The sequence below is a fragment of the Vidua macroura genome, chromosome Z (assembly GCF_024509145.1).
Source record: "Vidua macroura isolate BioBank_ID:100142 chromosome Z, ASM2450914v1, whole genome shotgun sequence".
Lineage (NCBI taxonomy): Eukaryota > Metazoa > Chordata > Aves > Passeriformes > Viduidae > Vidua > Vidua macroura.
The window spans coordinates 23201809-23217368 of record NC_071611.1 but is presented as its reverse complement, the minus strand read 5'-3'; the positions used below and the strand labels follow the sequence as shown (position 1 = coordinate 23217368).

Genomic DNA, 15560 nt, shown 5'->3' with positions numbered 1-15560 from the left:
TCCAACCTTGCCTTGAGCACCCCAGGGATGGGGCGAATGAAGAAAGAAGAGGAAATGATTCTTAACACATAAAAACATAAAAAGACTCATTGCCACAAGATGACCCTTGTGCCACGAAATGCTGATAAACACTTAAATTACTTTTGATAATATGCACTACTGTATAACCATAGCAACTGAGTGGAGGGTTGGTCTTGCACATCATAAGCACCCAACCCTGTAGCTGGAGATACTATATAGCCTGTGATACCTATGCACACACTCTGCGTGCTGGAGACTTCTTCTCTTAAAAACTTAACCAGCCATTATTAAGCCCAAAAGTACACTACCTCTGTGGGGTACATTTGTTATTCTAGAATTGTAGGAAGGGGGAGAATGGATGGGGAAGAGGGAGAAGGGAAGAAATACCCTGACAAATTATTTTGTTGGTTATCCAAGATTTACAATCTGTTGGAAGTACAAATGTTTCTTCCACTTAGGCACATGCCATTGTTTGCTATCATCCAGTTATTGTGCTGGGTTTCCTGCTATCACTAGTAACACGGCTTTTTCATGAAACTCAGTGCTTGTGAAATTAAATGTCAAATATATCCTAATTCAAATCCTTACAGTTACATTATTAATAAACCTTATGTGAATTTAAATTTCTACGGAATCTAAAGTGAATATAATATGAAAAATCTGGCTTTATAAAAGAATCAGGGTTCTATCATACAGAATACACAATCACAGAAGATGCCTGTGTAAAGTTGTCTGAATTTTTTTAAGTAACAGATCAATCTTCTACATCAAATAGCACTCATGGATAAAACAGTGAGAAAAACAAGAAGAGGAGAGTTAAGTATTTACACATTAGTTACAAGAATTAAGTAGTTTTTGTAAAATAAAATAGGCAACCACCTATTTTACAGATTTTTCTAATCTGCGCTGTTCAGGAATCTTGCATTCGCATATCCTTTGATATTTAGAACAAATCTATCCTGTCAATCTGTGCTGGCATAAATTTTCTGGCTTTTCAAAACTTATAAAAATGAAGAAAACCTAGGATCATCAACAGAAAACCAAAAATAGAGAAAGAAACACTGTGAGACAGCTGTGATCTGATTTCTGTGGATAGTTCTTATTTCATGCATTTACTATTGTTGATTAGTATTTACAATCACAAGGGCTAGAAATACAATCACAAGTCAGAAAAGGACATAATCCCACACACTCTCAGTCAAATATTTTTTACATATTTCATAGAAAACTTAATAACTTTTTAAATTTAATTAAGATTTTTAACTGAAAACATCATCTTGCATTTTGACAAATGCAGGAAAATCAGGGCTATGATTCTTCTTTAGTATGTCAAGAAACACAGAATAGACAATGAAAAGACAAATTATCTTGAAACCAAGTAATATCCACAAACCATTCACTGCAACTGTAAAATTTTATCTTCGGTTAAAAAGGCTATAAAGGAAAAATAATAATTGACCAGCTATAACTGCTACCATCCATTTCTTGCTCAGTTCTAACAACATTGCATTTCTTTTCCAGCCTGGACTGTAGACCTACCATCCAAGTGCAAAAAGAAGTTGGCACTCTTTGACTTCTATATGAATTGTATCCCAGCACAGATCTCCCAGCACTGTGACTGAAATACGTCACTTCCCCATGATCATCTTGCTCCTTTTCATGATCACTCAGCTGAGCAGCAGTACAATTGTGCTAGGATTGAAAACTTGGCAATCTGTTTTTGAGAACTGTATGGCCATAAAGTTACCTCACTGAGTGGTGAAATCAATAACTGACAAGTCTGACATTGTGAGCACAGCCTTTTTCTGTGTGCTGTAATGCAACATAAATTCATGGCTGACCAAAGTGCAAATTAACAATCAATTGCTCTGCTCACTTAAAACTCCCCTGTATTTAATATTTGTTCCAAATAATAGTTTTTGAATTTAATAGCTCCATTTTATGGTAAGACTTGTGAAGTTTTGTATTTGGAAATACAGAAGCACTTCCATTATCACAATGTGGCAGTTTTTTCTAATATACAAAACAAATAATACTTCAGTCATGGTTTACAACTATTTTACTTCCGTGAAAATCAGCTAATGTTTATCGCCTTTCTGAAAAATGGATGGAAATTCTACTCCTGTACATTTTGCATATGAATAAGTAATTACCCAAATTAAATGAAACAAGCAGAAATAATTAGAAGGGTGTAAGATTCTTATTCCCCAGTTTTCAATTTCATTATATTTGAGTTCAAAAGCAGAGGCATGTTGTTGATTTGATGTATGACATAATCCCAGAGAAAGTGTCTCCTTACAAGAAAAGATAATTTTAAATTTTTTCTCTCATTAATGTGTGTTTTATCTGAGATCTACACCTTTATATACGACCTGATTAGTTTCTTCAGCATTGTTTCTGTATAAGAGAAATCAGACACCATCAAGGAAAACATATGATAGATGTTTTTATGAATACATTTCATAAGAAAAGAAGCAGTATAGCTTGAGAAATCTTAAACCACACAAAATAGTTCAGTAACTTCAAAATCTGCCTGTACATATTCAGATCAACTTGATTAATTCTTCAGCAAAGTCTAGACACCTTCAGTCATTCAAACATGCCAGTAATCAAATCATAACATTTTAAATCTTGCTTACATAAACGTGTGCTCAATGTATATGCATGTTGTGCACCTAGTAAAGTATTTACATATGTGAGACATTAGTTATAGTCTATTTATTTTTATGCAGGTTAGATATGCACCTGCCATGTCTAATATCAGACAAAAAAAAAACCAAAAAAAACCAAACAACAACAACAACAAAAAAAAACCACAACCACAACAAAACTTAAATACTGGTACATTTCATTGATAGGAATTTTTTTTACGTTAACTGTAATAGTTTTATAGATGTGTTATTGTTTTGTGTATAAAGACAAGGAGGAATTTCTGCAATTCACATAATCTGTGTATTAAGTTTACTAATGTCAAGTTCAAAGTAGGTAGTTTTTACTCATTTTCATTGTCTGTAATTTAAGCTGGCATTGCGAGAGCAAAGCACGACCTGTCTACACAGAGCCACATTGTACTAGCTTTTCTGAAGGAGTATCAGTAATTTAATATTTACTTGTACAGTTAGAGTAAAATTATGTCCTGCTAGTATCATGACATTGAGAATTATACAGATGTCACCATTTTAAGTTTAAAGCAATGTTTTAAGAAAAATTATAAGTTTATGAAGCAATGCTGTAAGACAGTATTTACTCATATTATGGTTTTTCTTGCTAGACACAGATCATCCTTTTATTCACAAAGATCAGCTTCAAGGTCCAGCACTTTCTTGCACAGTACTAAACCTTTCTGACAACAGACAATGACACAGAATCAGTAAAAATTGTACTAATTCTTGCCTCTGGAGGCTACAGACATCTTGGGGCAATGAAGCAATGAAGACAGAAAGGATTTCTCTGTACCCTTTGTTTTCAGTGAGTCATCTTTGCAGGACTTCTAGAGGGAAATGTTCTACTAATTGTCTACCACATCTTTCAGATACGCCTGTGAGTGTGCGTGTGTGTGCGTGCTTGCGTGTATGTGTGTGTGTGCTACTTTTCCCTGCTTTTAGATCCCATTTCAATTAAACACTTGGCCAGAAAAAACAATAAAAATCAAGTTAAATTAGCCCACCTGCACAGCAGTGATGTTAGGTTCTATGCAAGAAATAGTTACTTTTGCTACTCTCAAACTTTTACTATATTGAACATTTAAGCTTAATATAAATATGGTTTCCATCTTCATGTTCTAGCATAGATCAGGAAAACACATCAAAAATGTGTCTTCAGTATCTTGCATTAAAAATCAAAAGTACCTGGAACCTACACAATTAGATAACTTTGGCAAATTTCAAGTCAAGAAGAAATTCTGATTTCAAAGCAATATTATAAGAGGAAGACACTGTTGTATTAAGATTGAGAACACTAAAATGAATTCTAAAATGCTTTTATTATATATAGAAAAGAGAGTTTTCTTTTGATTGGTATTATTCTAATTTGAGGAATATTTTGCATTAAATCATCACTAAAATAATACAGACCACCAAGAAGATCACTTTAAGAGAAAATTTACAGCTTGGACAGATCTGAAAAGAAACTTCTAAAAAAAAACCCTGAGAATCTTACTTTAAAGAAGGGAAATACAGTTTGAGTGAGTGCAGTGGCTTTTTTCTAAAATAAACAAAAAACCCACAGTCCAATTGAAAATTGAAAAGCAGTCATACAGATGTTTGAACACATACACACAGAGAGACACAGAAACAGACATACACACACACATATATTACCTCTCTTCCTGTCCCACATCAGGTTGTATCAAATCTGAAATGTTATACAAATTATACCTATGGCCCTTTTTATTTCATCCTCTTCTTCAAGCAGTTCCAAGAGGCTTGTGGCTGATTTTTATGTGAACATCAGTCTAATAGCTGACCTGTTCAATTCAAAAAGCAGGAAAAAACCTACTGTTTTGTACCAGGCTGATTTGGGGATATAGATATCATACAATATTGCTAAGCATCAGTTTTTCCAAGTAAATGCAGCCTGACATAGAAAACATTTGTACTGCAGAATTATTTGCTTTCCCATTCTGAAAATACATCTGTTCGGCAAATTTTCACTTCATGAGAGGAAAAATGTATAAAATAAACACATACTTATCCATCAGGTGCTTCATTTAGCACAAACATATTTTTCTCCTCATCACAGATTACTGAAAATTGCCATGGTAATCTGTAGATTAATAATGTCAACAATTGTTTATACAGAAAGAGGTTTTCAGATTTAATTTGTAATTTTTTTTTCTTTAACTGCAGCATCCTTTACATAACACTGGCCTTCATTTTAATATTTAATTCTGTATTTATCTCCACTTGAACCTCAATGCATGCATATACCAGGTCATATATGAAAATACTCTCTTCAAAATAGTATCTTGAAGAGAGTCTAGGACTAGAACTGAAATACTCTACCACTCTACTATCAAGAGGTCAAAATCATTAGCCTTCAGCCATATGATTTTTACTTTTGCAAAGATTCCTCAAGGCATTCCTGTACATTTTCATTGTCTGTGAGTTGTCTGTTTAGTGTGCCACAGGGCATGATACCAACATCAGCCAAACAGGAATTTTCCAACATGGTTTTGATTATTAGAGAACAGGCATTCTTTAGTGCAGTGCACTGGTCACTCGGGGGATCCTTCCTCCAGCAGAGTGTCCTGAACATCATGTAAACAGAGTGTTAATCATACACACCAATCACACATTCTTCAGCTATCCCCACTGGCTAGATGTTTATGTATTTATTTTACATACTTGTACCCCTTATCAGAAGTCCTTATAGGTTCTCTGGGATCTTCTTTGGTGGTTTTCAACATTCTATGTCCTTTTTACATGGCTCGACCCCCTTTTTTGTGCAAGTGCAATGTCCTTGTTTCGCATAATTTCTGCTTCATCAGCACAGCTGAGCTGGCATCCTGCTTGCAATTTGTGTGGCTTCAGTTTGCCTAAATTACATCCTTCATCTGTTTCTCCAAGGCTGTGCTGTTCTATTCTCCTCATCAGAGTAAAATGCTGTTCTGTTCTACTGTCTTTATCAGGCGAGACAATGATGTGAAGTGCTGGCTAGGCTGGCACTGCAAACGTTCTGAGTTTCTACTGCCCCTCTGATTGGGGCATTTCTGTGTCAGTTTGGGTTTTTTGTTCTTGTTAAAGTCATAATTCAACTTACAGAACAGTCTCACAAATTGCTGTGCCAGAGAAAGGGCAGAGCTCTGCATCACAGGGAGGAAGAAAAATGGTAAGATGAAGGCCCTCCTCAAATGGGCACTGCAAGTGAGGCCAATATATGGCTGCTTCAGGAGCAGTACTAAGGACTCCAAAATCAGCACCTGCCAATGCTGCTGCCCACATCCAGATCCAACAGTGTGAAATCACAGAGATCTCACCCTGGAACAGCAACCCGTGTTGAGGACAGTACTAAAGACTTGAAGGGCATTTGTGCTGGTGTCAGGGTGCTGAACTGCAACCTCCTAGGCATCCTATGCACAGTTTAAATCTTGCTTGCTCAGACCCTGGTATTGCTTAAGTAGCACAATGAACAATGCCGTGCATGCAAAGCCCAGACTGAAGTGTGACAGGTTAATGAGAATCATAGAATTAGAGAATCACAGAATCATTCAGGTTGAAAAATATTAGTATGATCACCAAGTCCAAGTGTATACCCAGCATTGCCAAGTCCATCCATGGACTCTCTCTACCAGGCCACCTAAAGAAAGAAAGATTCCTGCTCTATCAAGACCATGTTCATGTATATACTGTTGCAGGGAATGAAGACAAAGAGAAAAGGATATTGTCTGATATCAAAAATGGACCTGAAGAACATGAAATACTATGAGCATGAACTTTTTTACAGAATTTTGAGACAATCCAGGTTGTTTGTTTTTTTTTTTTTCTGCCATGGGTGTTAATGTAATGAGGGTGACAGCACTTACTCTTTCTTTCTTATGCACTTTTCAACATGTCACACTGCCAGAGCTCACAGAAGTATAAACTCAGGACAGAAACCAAATGCAGAAAGGAATCAGTATATGGAATAACAAACATTAACCAATTAGCAAAATGAACCAACAATCTCCTGGTTATAAAATTGCCACAGCTGTCAGAACACCATGAAAACCACTGGGGGATTTCAACTTTTCTTTCTCCCTGGTGAACAAAGTTCTAAATGTAGTGCTGGCAAAGCATATCCCTCACAATGGATCTTCCTTGAGAAGCATGCCTTGTGCATCCCACCACAGCACACACTACTGCCACTGCAGTGGCTGGCGGGGGGCAGGGTGGTCAGCCACAGCCAGTGGTACATGGCTTTCAGAGCCTGTTTTCTGGTGTCTCACTGACCACGCTCAAAAGAACTGGTCATTCCTAGTCTCAACAGTTTTCCAACAAATTGTATGATTAAATTCCTTAAACACTTCTGCCTGTTCGTAATCCCTTTTTGCAAACATGCCTTTCATGAAAAATTGCTGAACGACATGGTGTCTGATTTATATTTCATTCTGAAGACAGGAAGTAAAGGGATTGAAGCTGCAGATTAAAACACTCCTTACTGTATTTTCTTCTGCAGAATAGTTTCTTAGTTGCCATGGGCACTGCTCACTGACCCTGTGGTCCTGAATACACTTCTTTTTGCATTGGTGACATCTTTTAAGTGGACGTCATGGAGAAAAAATGAGAGAAAATATCCTTATTTTCAACTGCTCTCAAAGCAAGAAAATAGGTTTGCTTCTCTTTCAACCCATTCTCTCCTATTTGCAGTTTAAACAGTGAAATCTGAACTATGAGTCTGAATAAGGTCAAGCAAAAACTGAAAGACGCAGAAGCCACTTATCTCATATGGTAGTATGTTTGCTCCCCATGAGGAAGGTGTTCACAAACAGAGCAGTTCTTCCAGATTAATATAGTCACATAATGGAGACTGCCACTGGCAATTAGCATAGTGCCTGAATGACCTGAAACACCAGTGATGTAATGCTTGGGTCCTTGCCTCCCACCTTCCTCTCAATTAAACATTCTGAGTTAGAAAAATATTTTAAAAAATAATTCCTTTCATGCAAGAAACACAGTAAGCACTGTGTTTCTTGAGTTGCAAAAAAAGCTTACTTCAAATACTGAGAAAGAAAGGAAAGAAAAAACTGGAAAACCATCATTAAATTAACAAACAAAGGATACTAGCTAAAACAAAACCAAAAAAACAACAAACCCAGACACTCTTTTCTTCTTGTGTTATTCACAAAATCTAAAGGCTGGTAAAAAGATTTGGTTTTTTTCTGGAATCTTTAAACAAACTGGTAGTTTCATCAGTTGTGTTGCAAAATCAATATGTAGTCACAATAAAAACCCTGTTTCTACTGCACTGTAAAATAATTTAAAAATGAACCATCATGAAGTATGCAGCTCTGTAAGAGGCAAAGAGGTCTGTATTATTTTGAATAATATAATTGCTGACATAACCCACATAATAGAAAGCCAGACAATCTCTCAAAACTTAATAGAAATTTCCATGTTAACCTTTTGAAAACACCTGTATGTCTTAGTTCTAGAGAAATACTGTTCAATAGGAGAACATCATGTCTTTAAGCAACTGGGTTTTTTCCCCATTTCTTGTTTTCATTGTAAGGTGGACAGGTTTATATATCATACTATAGGCTGGGATGAGAAGTGTTTGGGAGCAGCCCTGTAGAAAAGGACTTGGGAGTGATGGTTGACAAAAAACTCAACATGAGCTGGCAGTGTGTGATCACAGCCCAGAAAGCCAAACGTGTCCTGGGCTGCATCCAGAGCAGTGTGGGCAGCAGGGCCAGGGAGGGGATTCTGCCCCTCTGCTCTGCTCTGGTGAGACCCCACCTGCAGTGCTGCATCAGCTCTGGGGTCCCAGCACAGGAAGGATGTAAAGCCATTGGATTGAGTCCAGAGGAGGCCACAAATTTCATCAGAGGATAGGAGCACGTCCCCTACAAAGACAGGCTAAGGAAGCTGGGGCTGTTCAGCCTAGAGAAGAGAAGACCTCATAGAACTTTTCAGTTTCTGAAGAGGGACTACAGGGAAGCTGGAGAGGGATTCTTTTTCAGGAACTGTATTGATAGGCAAGGGTCACTGGCTTAAAACTGAAAGAAAGTAGGTTTAAATTAAATGTCAGGAGGAAATTCTTTACTGTGAGGGTGGTGAGACATTGGATCAGGTTGCCCAGAGAAGCTGTAGATGTCCCATCCCTGGAAGTGTTCAAGACCAGGCTGGACAGGGCTTTGAGCAGCCTCATCTAGAGGGAGGTGTCCCTGCCCATGGCAGGGGCACTGAAATTAGATCTGCTTTAAGATCTATTCCAAGCCAAACTATTCTGTATTCTATATACATTATATGTTACAGGGCTCTAAGAGAGAAGAAGTGAACTTTTAGAAAAGGAATATAAAATAACTAGGCTTCAGAAGAATTCAATTATTAAGATCTGCCTCTAAAGGTGAGGATTTTATATTCCCTTTTTTCTAATATGGAGGTTGCACAGTGGGAGAAGTGGATCTTCTATATCTATAGCATCTTCATAAGCAAGGGGGCTTCTGTAAAGCCCTCTCAGTTCAGATGGGAACCCTCATCAAGCTCAGCAGAGGCCACTTGGCAAGGGAATGCCAGTAATTGCTTTGGACAGATGATTTAAATCCTTATCCCATTGTTTTCAGTGTGCTCCACACCTAGTATAGACTGTCTGCTCTACTACTAGCCTCTACTACAGTCTGAAGTAGGAGTGGATATGGCTGAGGTGTCATACTGCCTGCTTCATCTCAGCAGTTGATCACCATTTTTTATTATAATCAGCAATAGTATTCCAAAAACTTCCTACCATTGCTAGCTGATCAATCTTGGAAGAGCAATAAATGCAATGGGGAAGAAATCATGCATAAATTCCACCAGGATTAGAGAAATTCTGATTGCATTTTGTGCTTTATTCCTGCACAGCAAAATAACACCTGATAAAACTTCCTTCCAGTCAGATATCACAGGAACAAATGATGGAAGCATCCATCATGATTAGTGATTGGGATAATGTTTTGCTAACTTCTCAAGAGTGACTGTTCAGACATAATTTTACATTTACTGACCAATCTGTGTGAAAAAGAAAGATTACCAGGAACAAATAAATCAATTTAGAAGCCCTGCACGTAGCCCTTATGTCCTTCAGTCTCACCACTCCCTCCATTCCTTAGTGATTTAGTACATGTACCATGTAAATGACAATTTTTAAAAACCTCTATCATGTCTAGATCATTTTCAGAAATATCCTTTGGACTGCCTTTCCTGAAGCTATGCCTCTATGATATTTTATTTCTGGCAGAGAGAGTACAAAAATTTCTGTCTTGGAAAAAAAACAGAAAAATAAAAATAATTCCTGTGTTAGGCTAAAACTAAGTAGTGACCTAGGAGTATCACTGAGTGTCTGCTGAGGTGTTAACCTATCTGGTCAGTTGAATCCTTGTATAGGATACTCCAGACCCATTTGAATGATCTAAGATGGTATAGATTTACAGGACAGACAGCTTTTAGAGACAGTTGTCAGGTAAGCATTCAGTATGTCAAAGCTTGTCTAAATAACAGATCTGACCCATAAATAATTTAAATAAAAAGACCAAAGACATGATCTGGTCACTATTAGAACTGTCAAGAAATCAAAGGCTGGTCAGATGAATGAGGAAATTATTTTGTATAAATCATTCTTCAATTCAAAGTCCAGACTAAGACTTTTTCATTCCCTTTAGCTGGTCTTGTTTATGCCAACTATTCAAATGATCTTTTCCTTTTTTTTCACAAATATGGAGCAAACTAGCTGTATTTTTAATTATTTCACTTTCTTTTAATTAAATAGAAACAATCTTTTAAATCTTTATTGGTTGTGGTGGTGTTTTGGCAGGACATATCAACTTAAAATACTGTTATATATGAGAACAGTTATTCACTGGTATGGATAAAATTAAAACTAGCTAAAAACATAACCACTGCATTGTTCAGTTGATAAGGTCAATGTTACTAAATTGATCTTGTCTTTGCCAAACAGCTGTACAAAATAGGAACTTTTTGTCCTTTTAAAATGATCTCTTATCTGTTTGAAAATGCACTTTTCAAAAAAAAAGAAAATCTTTAAGAAAGGCAATGAACATTGCAGATATTCATGACGAGATCTACAAAGCCAGTGGAGAGTCCATTCCCAGTGGGAATTGCACTGTAGTATTTGAAACTGAATCAAATATTTTCTTTAGATTTGCAAATACCTATTTCTTCAGAATGGCTGCTACAGAAGTAGCAAATTACTTTTCCTGTTATACCTGAATGGAAAAGACAATGATCTCATACTTGTACAAGGCTGAGTGCTATCTTACACAACAAATGGATCTTCATGAAGACCATAACAGAGGTACTGACCTCCTGTACAGGCTTCAAACCCCCGGGTCTCTCTTATAAACAAGGCTGAGGGAACTGGGCCTGTTTGCCTCGAGAAGAGATGACTGAGAAGGGACTTCTTCAATGTCTGTATGTTTCTTTTCAGAGGTTTTTCTCAATGGTGCCAGGCAATAGGACAAGAGGCAACAGGCAGAAACAAATGCACAGGAAATTCCACCTGAATACCAGGAAGAACTTCACTGTGAGTGTGACTGAGCACTGGAACAGATTGCCCAGAGAAGCCATGGAGTCTCCCTCATTGGAGATATTCAAGAACTGTCTCACACAATCCTGTGCCATGTGCTCTGGCATGACAGAGCAGGGAGGTTGGACCAGATGACCACTGTGACCCCCTCCAAACTGACCCTTCCTGTGCTTACGTGTTCCAACAGCACAGGATCTGGATTTTGTTAATGATACGATATGGACATGATAATGAGTAGAATGATTCAAATGATATGAGTAGAACAGAACAACATTTTACTCTTATCAAGGACAGAAGAACAGAACAGTACAGCCTTGGAGAAATAGATAAAGGATGTAACTTTGGCAAATAGAACTCATGAAAATCACAAGCAGGATGCCAGCTCAGCTCTGCCAGGCTGACAAAGGCAAAGCTATGCAAAAAAATTATATTGCACTTAAAAGCTGGGGTTGAGGAACAGGCACCTAAAAAGGACATGGGACATTGAAGACAGACCCCAAGGAACCTATGAGGACTTTTGATAAGGGATGAGACTATGTAAAATAAAGTAAAACATAAACATCCAGTAAGGGGGGATAGCTAATGAATATATGATCATTTTTGTATGATAAACACCCTGTTTACCTGGTACTTGGACATTTGATTAGAGACAGAATCCTCCAACTGCTCAGCAATTGCAGCAAAGGATGCCTGCTCTCTAATACGCAAAACCATGTTAGAAAGTTTCTATCCAGCTGACTGTGGTATCAAAATATTAATAATTTCATTTTCATTATCTTCAATAAAAAGACTTACAAACTAAAAGAGCTATGGATTCTTGATTTTGAATGCAGTATTATCAGTTCATAAATGAAAGACATTTGTGCTTTACTGAAATCAAAAAAGTGTAGCCACCGAAAATAGGCTTACTCATCTAGCCACCTTACAAAAAAAATCTTGTAAATTGTTGTCCTTTCAAAGCTGAAATGATAACAAGATTAAAAAGAGAACACATTTCAAAAATAATTGTAGTTGAGGGGCATGTTGTACATTAACATTCCTCTCAGCATCACTTTAATCTCTCATTTGTCTGTCTAGCTTTCTTTCACTGACTTCCTGCCTTAGATGAAATCTCATCTATCTTCCCAATGAAAAGATGAAATCCTGGCAGAGTCAACAGTTTTTCCTTTTAAAAATATGATAGTAAACACTGCTTTTTACCCCACCAAAATATTTTAAAATGACAGACTGAATATTACGATGCATAGAGAATATACCAAAAAATGTTTTACTAAACATTTTCAGCATCTGTTCCCAGATATTTGCATGGTATTTGTGTACATGTTTGCCCTCATTTTTATGAATAATTTTTTCAAAACACACAAAGGTGATGAAAGCAGGCATAACTATCTTTACTCTCACATGGCTCTGCTTTCCTTTGAAGACTAAATGAAATTTTATTGTACTATCCATTAAATTGCTTTTATTAAATGCATTTTGCTGGGATCTTCTTGGTATATAGGATTTCATGCCATTACCTGGTAAGATTCCCAGTTAAATGTATTTAGTGGATAACTAAGGGTTGGGAAGTGAAGGGGAACATTGGCTGCATTACAGATTTCTAGAAAAAGAATTTGCCTTGTATCATAAGTCACAGATGCACATCAACAGAAGTTGCTCAAAATAATTGAGAGATGGAATTTTACCTATATCCCATTACATAATCCCATTTTAGAGAGTCAAGGAAAAACTCAAATCTTTGAAGAAACATCTACAGAATCCGGGGTGAAGACTCAATGTAAACATCAGCACAGCACATAAGATTCCACTCGTACAAATATACTTCCTGCTATTTAAGTCTATGCAATATCAAAGATACATTTACAGGTACAGTCTTGGAGAGTCAACAACTTAAGATGACACCATAATGTCACTTGGTATACAGGGGGAGATTAAAGAGAAGATTAAAACCTGTCAGGCACGATATATTAAAAGAATCCATGACTAACGGGGTGTGACAGCAAAGGGTTTCATTCTTTTCAACAGAAAAGATCCCTAGGGCTTGAAGTATTAGTTCACTGTGCCTTTATCACCTTGGAATTTTTATGGTTATTTTTGATGAATTCACATTTTCATAAGTACCTTTTCAGCATTAAGCCAATTTTCACTTTTAATTAAATCCATGAATAACCTTAATACTTCATTAAAAGGTTTGTTTTTCTTATTTTTCATTATTATTACTGTCAGGAAATATTTTAAATACCAAAGCATAATGTTAGTTAGTAATTATAACTTCACAAAGGTCCAGTAACTACCTATGTTGTACCTTGTAAACATTATACCAGTGATTAATAGGAGCTATGATGAAAAATGCTCCAAAAAATTTTCCTTAGGCAGCAACTCAGCTCTTTAGAAGAGGACTTATACATATAAACAGCTGATGACTCATGGACTTGACATCCACAGGGAATCAGCATTGTGAAATATCTTGGTATTATTGGAAATATCTGGAATATGGAAATGCAATTTGGAGCTCAGTCCAACAAATTGCCCTCAAAATCCATCCTTCCATCTGAGACTGGCCAGTATTTTGTAATACTGTGTATTTACCAAGTGGCAGAATTTGAAACCAAGAATTTATGTTTGCAAAAATTATTTTTACTTGCGTTGTTGTGTTTGTTTAGTGATTAACCATTACAGCAGAAAACATAAAACATTAAACCATTAAGTCAGAGATAAATTATCTACATACAAACCACACCTATCTATTTGCTCTTTTTTCTAATTTAAAGTCTGAAAACAACCCAAGTACTCGAAGATGCATTGAAACATCTAATATTATAACACTGATTTCTTCACATAAACTTTACACTAGTCAAGACAGCATAAAAATCACCTTTTTCCTGACTTGTTGATCTTTGGAAGAATGGGCTTTCACATGTTTTCTCAGGGAACTTGGATCTGTGTATCGCTTACTACATCCTGGAATCTCACATGCATAAGGTTTCTAAATTAAAAAAAAAAAAGGATAAAATTACTGTAATATCACAGATTATTTTAATTCAAGAGAATACTTCTTGAGCCTTGGGATGCTACAAACCACATTACTACAGAACAAAAACATTGTACATTATTACATGCAGAAAGCTTCACAATTTGTTAGAAAAGGAAAGGATGAAGTAAAGCTTTAAAGGAAGACAAACAAAAGGAAAGTTTTCATTACAGCACCTTTCATGATTACCTTTTTTTTTTCTTAGTAGTACAATGAATATTGCTAGATATACTTACAATTCTTCCACCCTCAGAGCAATCTTTGACTTAATCAGAAATTACAGTCTTTAGTGAATCAGGTAAAGAAACTGCAGTAAAGGCCCAGAAAGACTGTTTAGGATTATAGAAGGATCTGCTTCAGAAAAAGAGAACAAGAAAATGTGTTAGTTTATTATATTACAAAGAAGGCAAGCAAAACCCCAACCAAGCATTGAACAGTGAAGTTTTAAAAGTATTACATAAAAAAACCCCACATTTTAATGTAAAGTACTGATCAACTCCTTCAGGTCATTTTCTAATAATACTTCATTTTAGAAAAATATCTGTAAAATATCCTGTAATATCTTTATAGTTTTCTTAAAAGAATTCCCAATAAATCTAACCCATATAAATATCTCATCTTGCCCGTTCTAAGCTGCTTGTCTTGCCTGAAGACTTGTAGGTTCACAATAATAAGTATTAAAAGAACATTAGGTCCAACTGTTTCCTGGAGGTAGCTACTCAGCAATTTATTCACTTATGTTCCCCAAAGAATTTCTGAAAACACCTTGTACAAATTATTAACTTGCCAGTCATAGTTTTGGCTATTCAAAATGGATAATTTACTTTTTTTAAACAGCTATTTTATTCAAATGGCATTCTTTTAATCATAGTTCTGGACTTCTGCCCTTTGGAAACTGTCTCTGAGAAAACAAATTTTTTTTTATGAACCAGAGGGTTTTAAACTAGTTTCACCCATCACTCAAATTTACAATCTATTGTAAATAGATAATAAATATCAAAGGGACAATCTATTGGCACAAAAAATTTTAGATTTACAAAATTATTCTCTCTTGACTTTCTGGTACACGCCCCACCCTTAACTTTTTATCAAAAAAAACCATTTTATATTGCAGATGGCTTCATTTTCCCTAAAGATCAACTAAGTGGGAGAAAGCAACAGCTTCTACCTGCAGCAAAGACCATGGAACCTGTGGTCTTTTTATCAACCAGCCTGCATCCATCTTCTTGCATGCTTAGATGACTGGGTCATTTTTGAGGCAGCTTCAACAGCCTCATCAGACCATCCA

The 15560-nt window shown here is 36.2% G+C and overlaps 1 protein-coding gene across 1 annotated transcript in view; it reads right to left on the bottom strand.

Annotated features, from left to right (window-relative positions):
* GLIS3 (GLIS family zinc finger 3) overlaps nucleotides 1-15560 on the bottom strand; it is a 113846-nt gene that overhangs the window by 20213 nt on the left and 78073 nt on the right. Inside the window, exon 5 of the mRNA XM_054003154.1 lies at nucleotides 14117-14227. Within this exon, the coding sequence (XP_053859129.1) occupies nucleotides 14117-14227 (111 nt within the window). The remainder of the gene's footprint in view (nucleotides 1-14116; nucleotides 14228-15560) is intronic.